At 35.8% G+C, this 18,829-nt stretch overlaps 1 protein-coding gene across 3 annotated transcripts in view; it reads right to left on the reverse strand.

The window, feature by feature from the left end:
• LOC121378813 (RUN and FYVE domain-containing protein 2-like) overlaps positions 1-8,099 on the reverse strand; it is a 74,235-nt gene extending 66,136 nt beyond the window's left edge. The window contains exon 1 of one of the 3 annotated variants that reach the window (XM_041507140.1): positions 7,465-7,927. In XM_041507140.1, coding sequence (XP_041363074.1) covers positions 7,465-7,594 — 130 coding nt within the window. In that variant the 5' untranslated portion in view covers positions 7,595-7,927. Of the gene's footprint in view, positions 1-7,464 lie in introns of all 3 variants that reach the window. The other 2 variants (XM_041507138.1, XM_041507141.1) reach the window with 2 other exon arrangements.
• Between the last annotated feature and the right edge of the window lie 10,730 nt (positions 8,100-18,829).

Genomic DNA, 18,829 nt, shown 5'->3' on the forward strand with positions numbered 1-18,829 from the left:
CTGGTCTAGAGATTAACATGCGGAGATATAGTAGATCAATTCTCAAAAGGTGGTTTCTCCCTCAACCAATTTTATTACTGCTATTATTATTGCTGTGCGAGTATGTGCGTGTGTGTGTGATAATTATTAAAGTATTATAATATCTGTTCACTTTACTCACTTCACATTATGTGTATAGAACTAGAAGGAGTTGGTTTTCTTTCCTTACAGATGTATACTTTAATTTTACAAGAGCCTGAAGTATGCCTACTCTTTGAGGCACATTTTGGAATTCAAAATAGAAGACCAAGACTAAGAACAGTGGAAACGGAAGAAACAGTATCTGTATTAGATGATGAGCGGAACGTAGTCCAGTCGTAAAGCGCCCGCCGGATGCGCGGTAGGTCTGGGATCCACCCCCGTCGGTGGAGCCATTCTGTCTGTGGGATGGTGCATATAAAACGTCTGTTGCTACTAACAGAAAAATGTAGTGGATTTCCTCTGTAAGACTATAGGTCAATATTACCAAATGTTTGACATCCAATAGCCGATGTGCTGTCCTGTCTGTGGGATGGTGCATATAAAAGATCCCTTGCTGCTAATCGAAAAGAGTAGCCCATGAAGTGGCAACAGAGGGTTTCCTCTTTCAATATTTGTGTCGTCCTTAACCATATGTTCGACGCCATATAACCGTAAATAAAAAGTGTAAAGTGGGTCATTAAATAAAACATTTCCTTCCTTCCAATAGCCGAATAATTAATAAATCAATGTTTTCTATCTTTAACTTTAACTGTATTGGATGCATACGATAAAGACAGCCCAGTAGATGTTGACAATAATACTGAACACTGAATACTGAACTTATTTGATGATAATACCAGTGAGCAGAATGACACTGAACCTGATCCAATTAGCACAAGTTACAGAAAGGATGCAGTGGATTGTCTTTTAGAAAATAATCTGAAAATCAAATTTATGACCATATTTTGAAGTTGAGGGAAATGGAAAAAGAGCAGAAGGAAATGTAGACCATGTAGGAAATGTAGAAATACCAAACAAAATTTTAAATAACTTGGTGAAAAGAAATCCCAACAAGAATCCTGAATGTATTTATCTGAATAATGCTTTATAAATATTTACATCATATTAAATACAATAAATATCTGCATACATACACACACACACACATTAATATTATTTCAGCCCATATCCAATATTTATTGTGTACAATTCCGAACCGAACGTGATAAGCAATAATTCATAAATGTTTCCACTAAGTCTTGTTGGATGTCGACAGAATTTTCAGGTTCCCTACTAATAGAATAATTAATCATGGAGATACTTACATTTCTATTGCGTGGCCTCCCATTGTCTATGCCCCCCAAATTGTCCACAGGTCTATTTTTGCGAGATCTCGCTTGAGTTCACGGTCTGCATCCTCCAGTTACCCCGCAATGGGCACATGTATAGTGGAATGTGAAAGAGGTCTACTGTATTCTTGAGATTAGCTTACTTTAATAATTTCTTGATTCCATATTGCAGAAATACTTAGTAGGTTTTTCACCTTCTTCTATTCATTTAGCTCATGATCGAATATGTCTTTTCTTAATTCCAGTTATTCTTCTTTCTTATTTTCAATTTGTTTAGTATCAACATTGTGTTCATTTTGCTCTAGCATGTTAATTTCATCACAAAGCTTTTCTTCTAATTCAATCTTTAGTTTCTTTTTGAAAGCCGAATACGAAATTGTTTTCCCCCTAATTTCTGTTAATAATGTTTCCAAAAATAATTGATTGTTTATTAAAAATTGGATTTTATTATCCGTAATTATTTCTAGATTGTCCAAATTATATACTGGTACAACATACTGGTATTTTATTTGCCAAATGGTTTCTTTTATTATTTTAACATATTCTTGACAAGTTAACAATGAATTATTAAATTTCCTCAACCCTTTACCTTTTTTAATATCGTTAATTTTAATACATAGAACTAATCCTGCATGGTCTGAATGATATCTGTTTTCAATTATTACTTTTCAACAAATTGAAATAAATTACTAGTAACTAAAAAAAATCTAACCTAGCTTGTTTAGGTGGCGTCTTTTTTCTCCATGTATATCTTCTAAGATTTGCATTTAATTTCCTAAATGGATCTTTCAAGTCAAAAATGTCCATATTTTCTATAATTTGTTTTTGAGACTTTGGGTGATTGACATATAGATAGCTTTTTGTATCTAAATCTTGATTTAACACTAGGTTAAAATCTCCACAAATTATAGATTTATCGTTTTCAAATTCTGAAATATAGCCAAAAATATTTTGATAAAAGCTTCCTTGTCAGCATTTGGTCGATATATATTTGCGAGAGTAGTTCTCTCACCTTCTATTGTTAAATCTAATATAATATAATTTCCGGACTTATCCATTTTTATGTTATAATTATGTACGTTGTATTCAAAATTTGAATTGAACATAACTGCTACACCTCTTGTGTTTGTAGTATATGAACTAAATATACATTTAAATCCTCATTGTATCTGTATGTAAGGTTCTAGCACTGCTGTAAAATGAATATCTGGTAAACAATATATATTGTACCAGTAGTTCTTGCATTTTAAATAATGTAATACCTCCTTACATTTCTCCGAGTCTTCAAGTCCCTGACAGTTAAGAGTCGTAATTTTTATATTTGCCATAACGCTTCCTGGATGTGTGTTTTATTGCAGCGTTCATATAAAATATGAACCTTTTCGATAGAACATCTACATGTAGTATTGAAGGCTTCTATATCTAGCCTAGTTAAATATAACAGGTAATAACTTGGAAATAAAGCACGCATAAACTTAATCAGAAGATGAGGACAGTAAAAGTCTAAAATTTGATACAAAAGAGTGCTGTGCATGTGAAATTTAACAGTAGAAAAAAGGAGTATACTGAAAAGTGCAAACAGAAAAGGAAACAAGAGAGAAGAAGAAATATACCATAGATTTAAGGAATAAATCATAAAAAGGAAATCAAATCATATATATTAAGTATGCGAACAAATACATATTGATAATAATTGTAAGTGAAAGACGATTTTGTTCAAATCAGAATGTTTTTTTGAATAAAATGAGTTTTCAGCAAAAAGCATAACTGGTGTGTTTATTACAACAATACAACATTGCACATGAACATCTTTTTGCATGTGCATTGCCTGCTCTCGTCTCCCTATAAAACCAACCATTTTTTGTGTTTTCTGTCTTTTTTTAATATGCCATGGTAAGTAAATTGCTGTTTTATTGTATAAAACCACTTTTTTTTTTTTTTAAATCCCGATTCGAACAATATCTTCTACCTGTATGTCATTTGTATGCATGCATAATACTGATGACATAATATTTCTATAAGAAGATATCAGCGAAATACCCATTGCGTTATATATGCCTCTCAATATATGTGTACTTACCTATGTTTAATTTTTTTTTTAACACCTAACAGCCAATTCAAATCATTCTTTATTTCATATAATTCTAACTGTATTAACTGTATAATGCAAACACATTCTACGGTCAATGACAGTCACTATTCGCACCCTGGTTTTAGGTATGTACACAGTATATATATATGTATATGGGTATGGGTATGGGTATGGGTATGGGTATGGGTATGGGTATGGGTATGGGTATGTATGTATGTATGTATGTATGTATGTATATATATATATATATATATATATATATATATATATAGATATAGATATAGATATATATATATAATCACTATTCGCACCCTGGTTTTAGGTATGTATGTATATATATATATATATATGTGTGTATGTGTATGTGTATGTGTATGTGTATGTGTATGTGTATGTGTACATACATGTACATACATGTGTCTAATGGTAATGTTTTTATATAATACAATGTATTAATGGTACTTTTTATTTCTTTTATCTTTTAAAACTTAAACTTAATATTTTGTCTAAATATTGAATTTGTGACATGTAAACTGTGTTGTTTGCTTTCGGAACTATTTTTACAGTGTTCAATGTGGCAAAGCACTCTGTTGCTAATTTAGAATTTGAATGATGTCAGTATTCAAATGACATCACTTTGCATCTCCTAATAACAATAAACTGGGTGCATGACATTTCCATTTTTAATACACTGAACAAATTCCAATGCAAAATTGCTATTAAAAATATTTTGTTTCAACATTAGGCTACTAATGCACCATCATGTGTTTGAATAAAATCTTGTAATAAAAATATTGTACTGCAATGTATTTATGAAATATGGATTTCAAGTGAAATTATGGTGATCGAGATATATATTTATTGTGTACGAATCCAAAACAAGGGTGCTAAAAGTGATCACCATCGACCTTAATTCAAATCCTTCTTAAATTCATATACATGACATCACAGGTGTAGGAAGGTGCCAAACAGCGTGTGTGTGTGTGGGGGGGGGGGGGGGGGGGGGGCACACACATATATATGTATATAAATACATGTATAAATATATAAAAACCATCGTCTCTGCAAAAAAGTGAGGGGAGGCTCATGCCCCCCTGACCCCACTCGCTTCCTACACCAGTACATGTACAGTCAAACCTGTCTTAAGTGGTCACACAAGGGAGTAGAGAAAAGCAACCACTTAATTAAGACAGGTGGCCGCTGATTACTGGTTGCCACATATAGTCTTTAAAAGTTTGTTGTTGTTGCTTTTTTGTCTTTGCCATCTGTATTGCTAATTAATGATTGTGTGCTCCACACTTGCCTGTAAATCAACTTTTGACATGTCGCCTCCATCAGAAATAAGGTAATCGGAATGTATTAATTTAACCATTCTCACTACCTTCCTTTTCTTTTTCCATTCAATTATTTAATTCAGACATCATGCCGAGTATTGTCATAGTAACTGATCCTACAAATGTCAAGCTTACCCTCCCAGAGGCAATGAGATGTATTCCAAAGTGATACTTTAATTGATACACGGTAGAGATGTCCTGACTGAATGCGTACTAGTATTCCTGAAGGTGTGAAGATCAGTTATTTGCTGTCAGGTCAGGTCATAGGGTTTAACATGCACATTAAGAGCAAGCTGTTGTAGTGCACGTCTGTCATGGGCGCAGGCATCGGCTTAAGCTGGCTCCTCTGTCCAGGACAGGAAAAGATTTGTGGTGGGTGTGAGAAGGGACCGCCCATGCTGGCAGGTACAAGAGAGCACCAGTAGCCCAACCGGGGTTGGTTGCAGACAGGCACATTCTTGGTGCTATTGAATTTTGAATGTTCCGTAGGATCAAGTCAAAAATGAAAGGATTGCGCAATTTGAATGTTCCGCAGGATCAAGTCAAAAATTAAAGGATTGCGAAATTTGAATGTTTCGTAGGACCAAGTCAAAAATGAAAGGATTGCGCAATTTGAATGTTCCGTGGGATCAAGTCAAAAATGAAAGGATTGCGCAATTTGAATGTTCCGTAGGATCGAGTCAAAAATGAAAGGATTGCGCAATTTGAATGTCCCGTAGGATCGAGTCAAAAATGAAAGGAATGCGCAATTTGAATGTTCCGTAGGATCAAGTCAAAAATGAAAGGATTGCGCAATTTTTATGAGGTAATTTTGGCGCTTAATTTGGAATAGTTCATTGAAAAAGGAGCTAGCTAGTAATTTTGATTTAGTTTGCCAAATAATTGCACTTTTTGCTATTGTTAAAATATCCCTTTTATACAACAGTAAACATTTACTGTGGCGGCTTAATACAGATATTTTAGTGATTTGGGATCCAATTTAGGTAGCCACTGGTCGTGTTAGACAGGTGACCGCTTATTAGAGATGCATTTATATTAAAAACTGATTGGGAGGGGAAAACATGGCCGCTTATGGCAGGTGACTGAAGATTACAAGTGGCCGCTAGGACAGGTTTGACTATAATTGTAACTGTATTAATTGTATAATAGAAAGATTATCAGTTGATGCAAACTAATTCTAAATTATGAATAATGGCAATATTCCAATTCCCAACATTACAATGTAACGACATGGGTCTAGAGAAAGAGAAAATGGATCCACTGCCACAAGCTAGCTGCTGATTTCAACAGTAGTAATGAATATTTTATATGCATTTTCCCACCAACAAGAACGCATACCAGTCATGAAGGGACCGATGTAATGTCATCGGCAGAAAAAAAGGAAAGGAAAGAAAAGGACTATTTGTTTAATAATACCTCTGCACGTTTTTGGACTTGATGCAGGTTATTTGGCGTCTACCTAAGGTTACTTCGACATCTGGTTGATAGAGAGAGAATGCGGACAAACCAGCTGCCACCACAAACTACTTCTGATGATATTGCAGCAAGAGATCTTTTACATGAACTTTCCCACAGACAGGACAATACACACGGAGATACCACAGTCATGGTAAACCAATCGTGGGCACTGATTGGGGTGGGATACCCCACCACCACCACCACCCTGAGTCCATTGAGGACAATCTATCCTGCAAAACCATCATATCTCAGGTGAGGATTTCTACCACTGAGACTGGCAGAGAAAGAAACAGAGAAACAGGTATACAGACAGACACATACAGACAGACACACACAAAGTCAGATAGGCACACACACACACACACACACACACACACACACACACACACACACAGAGACAGACAGATATACAGACACACACAGAGACAGACAGACAGACACACACACAGATCAACAGGCAGACACACACACAGACAGACAGACACACACAGACAGACACACACTCAGACACCACAGACAGACACACACACACACTGACAGAGAGACAAACACACACACACAGACAGACATACAGACAGACAGGTAGACAGACAGTGTAAAGACCGCTTCAGCCAACAATTCATGAGACAATTCCAAATCCATGAATATATTAGCATTCTTAAATTATATGTACTGAACTATGACATATTGTAAACTTTTACACAATAATTAGACGATAAGATATTCTTATATAACACAAATAACCCAGCAATTCATATTGTACCAATTTCCACTGTTAATATATGCTTTCATGTTCTTTCCTGTACATGTACCCATACATCTGCAGCAGAAGTAATTTATGTAATGACAATACTGAAATCAAAATAACAGTGCCAATACATAAAATTTTATTTCCTACATTTACAAGTGAACCTATAATCTATATGTATATAGTGACATGTGTATATAGTGACATGTAAATCTAGAACTAATTTATATGGTGATAGTATTTAAATCAAATGACAGTGCCAGTACTGAATTCTATAGAATGTGATCTAATTTATGAGAGGACATCATCTAGCTTAATTTAACTGTGCTGATATCTGACTGTAATATCTGTTTATGTGGACAGCTAGAAGAGACAAACAGAACCATACTACTATTACAAGAAATATATACGCCATGTATAAACATGTAGTGCCAGACTGATGAGCTATTAATGAGGTGTCAACATGACCCAGTTCCAACATACCGTCATCGCAGGAGGTGATCATCTCATCACTGGCCAACTCCAGCTGTACGTCGCGCAGTTCACGCAGACACAACCAGTCCCCGTCAACCGAAACACGGAAATTACACAAGTAGATCGTTTCCTCGGCCATTCTAGTTTAGCTGCTTTTTCGCGATCACCCACACCACAAACCAAAATGGCACCACTTGTTTACCATTCTTCCACCATAGTGACTTGATTGTGTTATGCGTCTGCCTCACTATAGCAGCAGACGTACAGAGACTGCAGACCGCCTGCCAGGTGAACAGTGAGTCTACATATCTACATAAGACAGGCTGGGTGATAAAAAAACACACACACACAACACTGATCTACTGTTTGGTGGATCCAAGATGCCAGAAATTCCAGCCGAAAGCAGATATTATTCAATGTTGCTCAATACAGGAAGAATCGAGGGGAAAATTATTGATTGCTAAGGAGACAAGCCATAAAACATACAGATGCTATTATGTTAATGTGGAATGCGTGGCTTCTGCCATCGGTTGCCAACATGCTTTTAATGTAGCCTTATTGATCTGTAGTGAAGCATTGTACATGAGGAGTTCATTAACTTGACAGTCTTTTAAAACTAATTTTGTTATTTAGTGTATCTTCTCACAATCACAAGTGCAATTGATTGAACATTTAGCATAATAAATTTAACATTTTGTTATGAGGAAGCAATAGTGGCAAACATTACATAATATTCTACATAATTTATCATGACTGAACAGTCACATTTAAATAGCTGGCAGTATTACATCATCTACGTAAATACCCAGTGATTTTAACTGGCCATGTTCAGCTATTAAAATATTAAATTTAAATGTATTCAGTGGATTTCAGTGCACAACTGAGCTGCATGATTAGTTATCCTGTCACAGCTGTGAAAGCACACACCTGAACATAATAAGATACCAAACACAATGCAATTAAATACAGTCAAACCTGCTTAAACAGTCACCTGTCTTGGATGGTCACATTTTATTCAATATATATGCATAATATATGATAATTGTTTGTGTTCACTATAACCTTGAGTAGTATAAATGCGCTTCCAAAGCAAGAATTTAAATGCTTAGGTCATTATAAATGAAATGCTAGATTTTCCTTCAATTTTTTTTTTTTTAAATGGAGGCAGAGGAAGTGTGTGAAATTTAATTTTTTATTTCCAGGACATTGGAAATACTACACATTAAGCAACAATTTTTTTTTTTTAATTTAGCCTCTAAAATAAATACAGGGGTGGGCTTTTATTCTAGGGCTGGGCAAGGATAAAAAATGTATTATTTATTTTATAATGGCCATACAACAGTTACAACTGGCAGATACTTGTAGCCATTCAAGTACATGAAAAGATAATAAGTATGACAATTATCTAGCACCCAATATCAGATCAATAAACACTGTGACTCATAATCACTGTAGAAATGTCATGCAGAAACATTGAACATATGGTGTTCCAAGCAGAAGAAATGTAAAATGTCACAGTGTGACAGAAGGTAGAAATACTTTCATTAGTCAGATGAAACTAGATGAACAGAAGAGTTGCTAGTTGACCATGTAGGAAGCACATAACAGACATTTGTCACACTGATTGTAGGACTACATATTAAAATACACCTGCACTGCTAAACCACTGAAAATCTCTCCATTATAGGGGTGCAAAGATACGGTCAAAACCGTATTGCGATATAAGAAACTGTATTGCAATATGTACTGCAATATAGTTGATATTATTTAAATTTAATATTTATGGGTTGCATTTTTTAAATGAAAACAGAAGGCATAACTTTTTAATGATCTTTATTAGTTTCAGCTGTCAGGCTAAATGTTTTAGGCCATATTTTAATTTTTTAACACAATACTAGTTTAACTAGAACACTGGTGTGACAGTGTCAAACTATTTATAAATTGTCACATTCGGAAATCCTTACTATCGGGCTTTTCCGTTGCTGCTCGCTTGACACGGAAATGTACGTATTGAGTCGCAATGTTTCGGCAGATCGACCAAACCAGAGCCGAGGTTATTAGCCCAGGTATTTTGGACGATCTGCCGAAGTATTCCGAGTTCAGTGAAAAACAGTGAAGTGTGATTCTCATTTGTTGGTTTATTTCTTTGAAGATGATAGCCGTAGCCGTAGTCCAACGTAAATGAACAATGAATGATAATGTGTAAGTAACAAAACATTTATTTGTAATTATTGTTAACTGGTTATTTTCACTGGACTTTTAACACGTTTTGTTTAGAAGTTAGAACCAAGTATAACCGACCTATCACTTCGTATGCTAACAAGTAAGCCGACTACGCTTGACGTGATTGTTACATTTCCTGTCATTACCAATTAATAAAATGATGTGGTTTTTGTTTGTTTGTTTGTTTGCTTGTTTGTTTGTTTGCCTATTTCAAGTCAAATAAGATACAAGGAACAAAAAAAGTGTATAAATATCATGATACGCAAAACTGTACCGCGGTTTGTATCGAGCTGATTAATTATCACAGTATACCAGTTTATCGTTGCAGCACTAGTCATTACCTTTCAATAATGGGACTCGGGCCTAATGGGTCTCATCTCCATTGTATTTCAGGAATGGAGTGTTACTTGGCCAAGCATTCCTGTATACATCACATGGGCCGGGCAACTAGTGTCATTTAGACTGTACTCATCTCCAGCAATTTCTACTCACCTGGAAAATAGTTCGTTTTGTTTAATGACACCACTGGAGCATATTGATTAATTAATCATCGGCTATTAGATGTCAAATATTTGGTAATTCTTGTAGTCAACAGAGGAAACCCGCAACATTTTGTTCTAATGCAGCAAGGGATGATATTTAAATGCTTTTCCCACAGACAGGATAGCACATACCACAACCTTTAATATACCAGTCGTGGTGCACTGGCTGGAATGAGAAATAGCCCAATGGACCCACCAATGGGAATTGATCCCAAACCGACCGCGCATCAAGTGAGCGCTTTACCACTGGGTTATGAACAGGCCCTCATCTGGAAGAAGGTGCAAGCTTTAGTTTCTACCCATGTAGTGTAAATATCTTAGGAAATTTCATTAATATATTAAATGCTGTGGTATGTGCTATCCTAAATGTATCTGTGGGATGGTGCATATAAAAGATCCTTGCTACTAATGACAAAAATGTTGTGAGTTTCCTCTCTAATACTATATTTCAAAATTACCAAATGTTTGACATCCAATAGCCAATGAACAATAAATGAATGTTCTCTAGTGGCCTCAGATTACAGTTATCTTCCCATCTTCCGGAAATTTGACAGTGCAAGTAGTCTGCTGTTTTGACTGATTATTTCATGGCAGACAGCTATGAATTAGTGGCAACTATTTGAATGAAGTGACAGGGGAGAGCATGTAGTTTGTAAACGTGTGTAACCTGTTGACATTGAAGACTTGTTTGTGGTAATTCCAGCCCATGCAAAAGTTGTGCAAAAAAAGAGCAAAAGTTGGATTTTGTTAGTCAATATTGAGATTTAAAAAAAAACAACATTTTTTTTTAATGAGTTTCTCAATTATTGCAATTGGACAGAAGATCTAAATATAATGAATATATCACTACTAAATGTAATTAAACACTTTAAATAAATACTATACAGTTTTTAACAAGATTAAGTACTCTAATAATACATTTCACCTACATTTAGGTAAATTACACACTTCAGTCATTTTTCAAAAATGGTCTTTTATCCTTAGAAAATCTAATCAGCTAATATTCTATGCTGTCTGAATGTATTTATTGTGTTCAGTAATCAGATGCTGGTACACGTGTCAAGTTTATTGCAGAAAATGTGCCAAATTTTTTAACATTTGGCTTGTAATACATATGGCAGAATAATCCATAATGCATATTCAGTGGTCATTACTACAACATCCTTCCAATCAAGAAATACTACACTGAGGTCTCAAAGACACTGGCACATGATAACACTTGTTAGTTATCACTGGAAACTGAAAAATATGTGCAAGTACCTATTGGTAGGATTTATATCAGCATTTTGTGCCAAAATCTTCATTTTCAAAGTTGTCGTCAACAAAAAACATTATGGTGTAACATCTGTTGGGCATATTCATATTAATATGCATTTATGTTTTGCCTTTTACCAAGTGGCTACATGTCTAATACAGTAAATGAAGTGGATTCAGTAACTATAGCAGGTCAAAATTGAATGTGAGGCCTATCATGTCTAATTTTCCCTCAAATTAGTGTATAAAAATTTGCTGAAAATGGCCCCAATTTTGTGACTTTCACCATTCCTCTGACACATTTCTAATAAGGTACCATGAATTCAGTCACCATATCTTTAATAAGCATCCAATTATGATATCTAAAATGCAAAATTTTACAGATACAGATATTAATATTTTTCAAAAATTGTAATTTAAGTTTAATATTTCATTAAAAATGAAGTAAAATCTAATGATTGATTTTGTTTTCTTTAAATATTTCAAAGTCTTTCCAAGACAACACTGTGTAGATAGAACATATGTAGAAGAAAAAATAGCTGTTTATTGTATGAAAGAATTCCAACATTTGATAAAGTTGTTACATTTTGAAGTTGGTGTCCCTCAAGTTTTTCCATTGCTAAAATTGGCCATGGCAAGGCACTGTGGTAGGTGTTTTAACACAGCCTCTATATACTCTCATTTTAAAGGTGACATCTCGATACTTACTAAGCATTGCTTTAATATGTATATCACTGGAAAGCATTGTGGGCCAGTTTTTAGGGGACAAAATGGACTGATATAGGCCTCAGATTATAGTTATCTTCCCATTTGGTTGTCCAAAATTCAGAAAGTAGTCTGCTGTTTGACTGATTATTTCATGGCAGACAGCTATGAAGTGGCAACTATTTGACTGAAGTGACAGGGGAGAGCATGTAATTTGTAAACATGTGTAACTTGTTGACATTAAAGACTTGTTTGTGGTAATTCCGGCCCATGCAAAAGTAGTGCTTTTTGTGTAAAATAGGTGTACTCCGGCCTGGTTTAGAGGGTGTGTTTGTTTAAACCAATATGCTGGGATAAAGAGCTGGACAACAGGGGTTGTCCTTTTCAGGGTATGTGTCCCCCAGGCAGGCAAAGGTATATACAAACATCCATGGGCCTGCTGATATTAATAAAAATGTTATAGCCACTAAGGCTATATAGAAACATATAGCAAAATTAATTGTGGTCTGAGGCCAGAGAAGAGGTAAGAGCAATTGTCTCCCCTTGATTAGTACTGGGATTTTATCATCAATCGTAAGTTATAATCAGTTTGCACCAACCAATCAACTTTCAATTATACAATCAGTTAGAAATAGTGACAACTACACTCTAATGTTTAAAAACTATGGTCTGTCACTTAAATATATACATACATGTGCATATTAACAGAATCTCACAAGGATCCACCTCCTACGGAAAACGGTTATCTCCAGACATGTTTAACAGAATCTCACAAGGATCCACCTCCTAAGGAAAACTGTTATCACCAGACATGTTTAACAGAATCAACTGATATACATTGCACCATCCTACAGGACTGTGCAGTGTATTAGTCGACTTCAGGGCTAGATCTGAGTGAGCAGAAAATTTGGCAAAATTATTTATTAAACTTAAAAAATTGCAAAGACACAGTTATTTTTTGAATTCAAATAAAATTTGTCAACTGTTTTTAAAATCGGCAACTGGTGAATTTGGTGAGTGGTAGAGCTAACCTGTGACTGTGTGGAGAGGCTGATTCCCTATTTACCCCTGCTGTCAGGTACAAAATGTTTGGTATTCATTACCAATGGTAATACCATACTATAGGACCTACTGGTATATCATATAAAATTGCGTTCTGAAAATAATAATGCTGGAAAACAACTGCCATTCATTTGCAGTTTTCAACAAAAAGGGATATATATACATGTATAACGGTAGAGGGAGAGATGGTAAATGTCTAAAAGAGGGAACATTTTATTTAGTATTGTGTTAAAATTCACTCCAATACAAGTTTCCGAGATCACTCTGCACAATGCTAGACCACTGGTCCATCCCATAGGGGACGCTTTTTTTCATACCATGAAATTTACTACAAGTACAAGTTATTGATTTCTGAGCCGATTGTTTTGTAAGTTGCACACAAAAATAGTATATTTCTGTCATTTACAAAATGCTTTTACTTGTCTTCTTACGTCAAACCAAACTGAAATTATTTACAAAAACATTTTAATAGAATGATAGGACAGACTATAGCCCTGCAGTGTGACGGTGTGCACTAACCACTACACCGACTTCGCTCTCACTAACCACTAACGACCAAACACTAACCCAATGTGATGGTGTGCACTAACCACTAACGACCAAACACTAACCCAATGTGATGGTGTGCACCATCACTTTAATAACACTGTAAGACCACTACACCGACTTCGCTCTCACTAACCACTAACGACCAAACACTAACCCAATGTGATGGTGTGCACTAACCACTAACGACCAAACACTAACCCAATGTGATGGTGTGCACCATCACTTTAATAACACTGTAAGACCACTACACCGACTTCGCTCGCACTAACCACTAACGACCAAACACTAACCCAATGTGATGGTGTGCACTAACCACTAACGACCAAACACTAACCCAATGTGATGGTGTGCACTAACCACTAACGACCAAACACTAACCCAATGTGATGGTGTGCACCATCACTTTAATAACACTGTAAGACCACTACACCGACTTCGCTCGCACTAACCACTAACGACCAAACACTAACCCAATGTGATGGTGTGCACCATCACTTTAATAACACTGTAAGACCACTACACCGACTTCGCTCTCACTAACCACTAACGACCAAACACTAACCCAATGTGATGGTGTGCACCATCACTTTAATAACACTGTAAGACCACTACACCGACTTCGCTCGCACTAACCACTAACGACCAAACACTAACCCAATGTGATGGTGTGCACCATCACTTTAATAACACTGTAAGACCACTACACCGACTTCGCTCTCACTAACCACTAACGACCAAACACTAACCCAATGTGATGGTGTGCACCATCACTTTAATAACACTGTAAGACCACTACACCGACTTCGCTCTCACTAACCACTAACGACCAAAGACTAACCCAATGTGATGGTGTGCACCATCACTTTAATAACACTGTAAGACCACTACACCGACTTCGCTCTCACTAACCACTAACGACCAAACACTAACCCAATGTGATGGTGTGCACCATCACTTTAATAACACTGTAAGACCACTACACCGACTTCGCTCTCACTAACCACTAACGACCAAACACTAACCCAATGTGATGGTGTGCACCATCACTTTAATAACACTGTAAGACCACTACACCGACTTCGCTCTCACTAACCACTAACGACCAAACACTAACCCAATGTGATGGTGTGCACCATCACTTTAATAACACTGTAAGACCACTACACCGACTTCGCTCTCACTAACCACTAACGACCAAACACTAACCCAATGTGATGGTGTGCACCATCACTTTAATAACACTGTAAGACCACTACACCGACTTCGCTCTCACTAACCACTAACGACCAAACACTAACCCAATGTGATGGTGTGCACCATCACTTTAATAACACTGTAAGACCACTACACCGACTTCGCTCTCACTAACCACTAACGACCAAACACTAACCCAATGTGATGGTGTGCACCATCACTTTAATAACACTGTAAGACCACTACACCGACTTCGCTCTCACTAACCACTAACGACCAAACACTAACCCAATGTGATGGTGTGCACCATCACTTTAATAACACTGTAAGACCACTACACCGACTTCGCTCTCACTAACCACTAACGACCAAACACTAACCCAATGTGATGGTGTGCACCATCACTTTAATAACACTGTAAGACCACTACACCGACTTCGCTCTCACTAACCACTAACGACCAAACACTAACCCAATGTGATGGTGTGCACCATCACTTTAATAACACTGTAAGACCACTACACCGACTTCGCTCTCACTAACCACTAACGACCAAACACTAACCCAATGTGATGGTGTGCACCATCACTTTAATAACACTGTAAGACCACTACACCGACTTCGCTCTCACTAACCACTAACGACCAAACACTAACCCAATGTGATGGTGTGCACCATCACTTTAATAACACTGTAAGACCACTACACCGACTTCGCTCTCACTAACCACTAACGACCAAACACTAACCCAATGTCCCGGACAGACAGCCCATATAGTTGAGATGTGTCAGGGCTCGCCCTGGGCAACCAGACAAATTCACCAAATCATCTATTTAAACTTCAAAAGTTGGAAAACCCCAGTTATTTTCTAATAAACAACAATTCTTACATGAAATTTGTTCTTCAAGTGAAAATAAAACGAACTAATTACGACTTGCCAGAGCTAGCCCTGTGTGTGCTCAGGACAGGGTGCTTGAAATTTAATTGGATATTTAAGTGCACAAATAAGTATAGATGAATGAAAGAATATCAATTTAAAGACATATATGACTGGCTGCTCCTAGGTGATGACCCAGTTGCTGCAGCCTTTATACAATGACAAAAAGCAGAATTAGAATTGATAGTTCTGTGACATACAAATTAACCTAAATTGATTTCTCTGTAATGCATACAGACCAGTATTAGAGTTGTAAATGAGTTTTAGTTGGTAAAGACATTTAAATTAATTTTAAACCTGTTTCTGTTTTTTTAATGATTTATATAAGAAATAAAATACTACATTTGTGTCCATTAGATAGTATTTATCTTGAAGCATGTTTTTTTTTAAATATGTCCAACTTACTCGTTAGATACATTTTGAAAGAACTCGGTGTAAGATGAATAGTATCTAATGGCCACTCATGTAATATTCTTGATAAATGTATTCAGGAGGAAAAAGATGTCATTGGTAAAGCGTCTGACGTACAACTGCAGCAGTTGTCATCAGAAAACTGAGTTTAAAACCTGGTTCTCAACATCATATGTTTGAAGTGGGATAAATGAAGTTTGTTTTGTTTAACAACACCAGTGGAGCACATTGATTAATTAATCATCGGCTATATACTGGATGTCAAACATTTGGTAATTCTGACACATAGTCATCAGAGAAAACCTTCTCGGGTTTTTCTAAAGCAGCAAGGGATCTTTTATATGTACTAGTCTTGGGTTTAACATTCTAAATCTCTAGTCAACGAAATGTTCTGGAAATATACATTCTAGTTTTAAAAATGAGACTGTTACTTGTAAAGTAATATTTGTTTCACCCATTGACTGTGTTCTTGTTTATAACCATACAGTACATACCCTAGGTACCTGTATTCTGACTATTCAAGCAAATTTTAAAATGATCTACGTTTTGTATCATTTATATCAGTCAGGGGTGGGAATTCTCCTCGGATCAGTTGTTTTCCTCTCATGGAACATTGCGTTTTCTCGCATTTTAATCGTCCTTTCCTCCAAAATGTGTCAGATGGCACAGATTGTAACCTAAGATTTCAAGAATTTCCAGGACCCCTCTAGATTTCCTCTGTTTTACAGTTCACCAATTTCCACCCCTGATTAGTTATTTAGTTTTTAAGAGTCAGTTAATTACTAAAATGTGTTTTATGAATCATATAGTCTGTAAACATTGTTTGTTTTTGTCACACCCACAATGCATGCATGTCAGCCATTATCATTTTTCATTCCAAAATTCTATAAAACATTTCACTTCAGTGTCACTTAAGATACATGTAAACAGTGGTTTTCTGCACAATCCCATGAAAATGAAAGCTACATGTAGTACAGGGGAGAATCTGCCTCACATTATGAGGCTGCCTCACAGAATGACTCTAAAAGTCTTTTGGCCTCAGTTTATATACTTTTAGCTCAGTGCAGAGACATTGGGCAATACTAGCTCTGGGTCAGCAGAAAATTTCAAAAATTGCAGAAACTCAGTTATTTTGTAACAAAATATCAATTATTACATAAAAATTATTTTGCCAAATTAAAATAAAATTTGCCAGTTGTTTTTGAAATTCACAATTGGCAAATTTGGTGAGTGCCAGAGCTAGACCTGATTGGGTGCAAAATGGGTTTGAGGACAACAATTTGTGCATCATTAAAAATATATATATTCTGAAAATTTGGAAATAACTGCAGAAGGTTGGGATAGTGGTACATCCAAGGTTTCATTTATAAAGATTTATGTACAAATACTTGCTGTGTTACAGGGAACATAACACTGAAACTAAACATTTGATTAGCAACAGTTGTTAATTATTTGAAAATTAACTGACAGCTACTATTTAATATTTTCGACTCTACTAGAAGGGCATCAGACTGAGCCTTTTCATGATGTGAAAATATAATATACGTCATGCTTCAGAGTCAGCTGACACCCACGGACATTAAACAATACAATTATACAGAAGTAAATCTTGGTGTAAATTTGTAGAAAAACAATAGTTGTTTGCATCAATGAATACCTAACTGCAGTTTCGGTTATTTCTTTTGTCTTTGTTAATTTTGTACCTATGGTCGTGAGCATGCATGCAGATCGCGATCGTGGGAAATGAACATGCAGTATTTATACAAAATGCAGTTAAATGTACACTGAATTAGTTTACAATAATCATATTTGTTAGATAATGCTAGATATATATTTTTTAAAACTGTGAGGTGACATTTAATAAGTTAGCTGGATTTTAAAAAGACCGTAAAATTTTATTTTATTAACGTGTTGTTGGTTTTTTGTTGCTTTTTTTATTTTTATTTTTATAAATGGAATATACTGTGAATTCAGCATTCTTAGCTTACCGTAGGTATTTTACAAGCAGAAATCACAACAAGCATTTAACACGACGCTGAAATCAACAGCAACAACATGGCGCAAATTATGAAATTGTTGGGGGTGGGGAATTGATGGGTTATTTTTTTAAAAGTTTTACCCCCCCCCCCCAAAAAAAAACCCACAACAAAACAACAAACAACAAAAAACCAACCCCAACATGATTTGATGGATGAACCCACTACCCCACTTCTTTTGGCTTGATTTTTGTGTTATAATGATGCTAAATATGTTAGCGCCTTAAAAAAATCCTAGGGAAAGGCCTGTCCTTTCAACTGATTGGGGTTTTTCTCATTCCATCCAGTGCATCACAACTGATCAAAGCCCATGGTATGTGCTTTCCTGTCTGTGGAAAAGTGCATATAAAAGATCCTTTGCTGCTAATGGAAAAAAGTAGCAGCTAGGTTTCCTTTAATGACTATCAATCACAATTACATGTTTGACATCCAACAGCCAATGATTAATTAATCAATGTGCT

Source organism: Gigantopelta aegis, chromosome 8 (assembly GCF_016097555.1).
Source record: "Gigantopelta aegis isolate Gae_Host chromosome 8, Gae_host_genome, whole genome shotgun sequence".
Lineage (NCBI taxonomy): Eukaryota > Metazoa > Mollusca > Gastropoda > Neomphalida > Peltospiridae > Gigantopelta > Gigantopelta aegis.